The sequence below is a fragment of the Pteropus vampyrus genome, unplaced genomic scaffold, assembly GCF_000151845.1.
Source record: "Pteropus vampyrus isolate Shadow unplaced genomic scaffold, Pvam_2.0 Scaffold164, whole genome shotgun sequence".
Taxonomy (NCBI): Eukaryota; Metazoa; Chordata; class Mammalia; order Chiroptera; family Pteropodidae; genus Pteropus; species Pteropus vampyrus.
The window spans coordinates 1,706,583-1,708,192 of record NW_011888945.1 but is presented as its reverse complement, the minus strand read 5'-3'; the positions used below and the strand labels follow the sequence as shown (position 1 = coordinate 1,708,192).

Below are 1,610 nucleotides of genomic sequence, written 5' to 3'. Positions count from 1 at the left end.
TTTCTTTCTTTCTTTCTTTCTTTCTTTCTTTCTTTCTTTCTTTCTTCCTTCCTTCCTTCCTTCCTTCCTTCCTTCCTTCCTTCCTTCCTTCCTTCCTTTCTTTCTTTCTTTCTTTCTCTTTCTTTCTTTCTTTCTTTCCTTCTTCTCTCTCTCTCTCTCTTTCTTCCTCCCTCCCTCCCTTCCTTCCTTCCTTTTTTTCTTTTTTTCTTTCTCACTCTGTTTCTCTCCCTCCTTCCCTCCTTCCTTCTCTTCCTTCCTGCCTTCCTTCCTTCCTGCCTGCCTGCCCGCCTGCCTGCTTTTCTTCATCTAGGCAGCTAGAAATTATTTTTGTCTAAGAGATGAGGTAGGAATCCAGTTCATTATTTTTTAAATGACTAGCCTATTGTAATAACACTATTCGTATCTATTTTCGGCTGGCCGGGACTGCCATCTTTATTCACAGCACGATCTAGTCCTCACATATTGTGGGTGAGTCGTGTGCAAGTGTTCTCCCTTTTCTGACCGCTTGTTTATCCCACCTCCAAATGTTTTATTTGTAGAATAAACGACTAGAGGAAGTGAAGAGAGAAGAAACAGAATTACTGGAGGCCCAGTCTATTCCCCTGAGAAACTATTTAATGACCTATGTTATGCCAACACTTATGCAGGGTCTGAATGAGTGCTGTAAGGTCAGACCAGAGGATCCTGTTGATTTTCTGGTAAGAGATTTAAGTTTCTTTTAAAATATCAGTTTGGAAATAAAATATGCCTGAATTTAAATGGGAAGCAGTCGAGTCAGAGAAATCGTGTATTTGGGAAATAGCTTCTAATACCTTTACAGTTTATAATAAGATTTTTATTACTCTTTTGAGAGGATTTATGTACTTTTATTTTAACATTGTAAACATTAATTAGTACAAATAGATGACTCATAAATACCTGGTAGTATCTTCTAAATTGTTGACTTGACTTATTTTCTTTCTTTCAATTATAGGCAGAATATCTCTTCAAGAATAATCCTGAAACGCAATGAAACTTTAAAGGCCTCGTGTCCTACACCTTTACAGAGCTCGAGATGAGTTTAACGTTGTAATCTGAAAAATTGCTTTAAAAAATTCTTTTCCAGTTTTTGAAAAAAATTTTGCCCTGCAAACATATTTTATTAAGTAGAATCATTATAAAAAGCTGTATGGCAATGAGTGTCTACTTCATTAAAACTATATTAGGAAGGTAAATTGATAAGATTTATCATGGGACAAACATCGATTTAATATTTCATTCTTAGTTTAAGTGTCCTGTACACTGATGTTTATAGTGTGAAGAAAATCAGATTATGTATTATTCGAACATGTAGGCCAATGAATTTACGCCATTTGTTATGACCCAGATACCAGTGGTGTTAAAAATGGATGTAAATTAGAATGGTTTATGCTTTACTGCGTCACAGTAAGTCAGACACGATTGGTTGCACAGGTTGTTTTTTGAGTTCAGGGTCAGTATCCTAGCCATTGAGTCAGAGAGCATCGGAAACCTCTTGGTAGAAAAATTCATGTAACAGAACAAATAATTCTAATTTTTTGTGATCATTAGAAAGTTGCCGAATAATTTCAACAAACTAACTTTACCATATA

The 1,610-nt window shown here is 35.5% G+C and overlaps 1 protein-coding gene across 1 annotated transcript in view; it reads left to right on the top strand.

Annotated features, from left to right (window-relative positions):
• The window catches only part of AK7 (adenylate kinase 7), a 55,331-nt gene extending 54,117 nt beyond the window's left edge, over positions 1 to 1,214 (top strand). Inside the window, exons 19-20 of the mRNA XM_023536624.1 lie at positions 540 to 698; positions 974 to 1,214. Of these exons, the coding sequence (XP_023392392.1) occupies positions 540 to 698; positions 974 to 1,012 (198 nt within the window). The 3' untranslated portion in view covers positions 1,013 to 1,214. The remainder of the gene's footprint in view (positions 1 to 539; positions 699 to 973) is intronic.
• Positions 1,215 to 1,610: the final 396 nt, after the last annotated feature.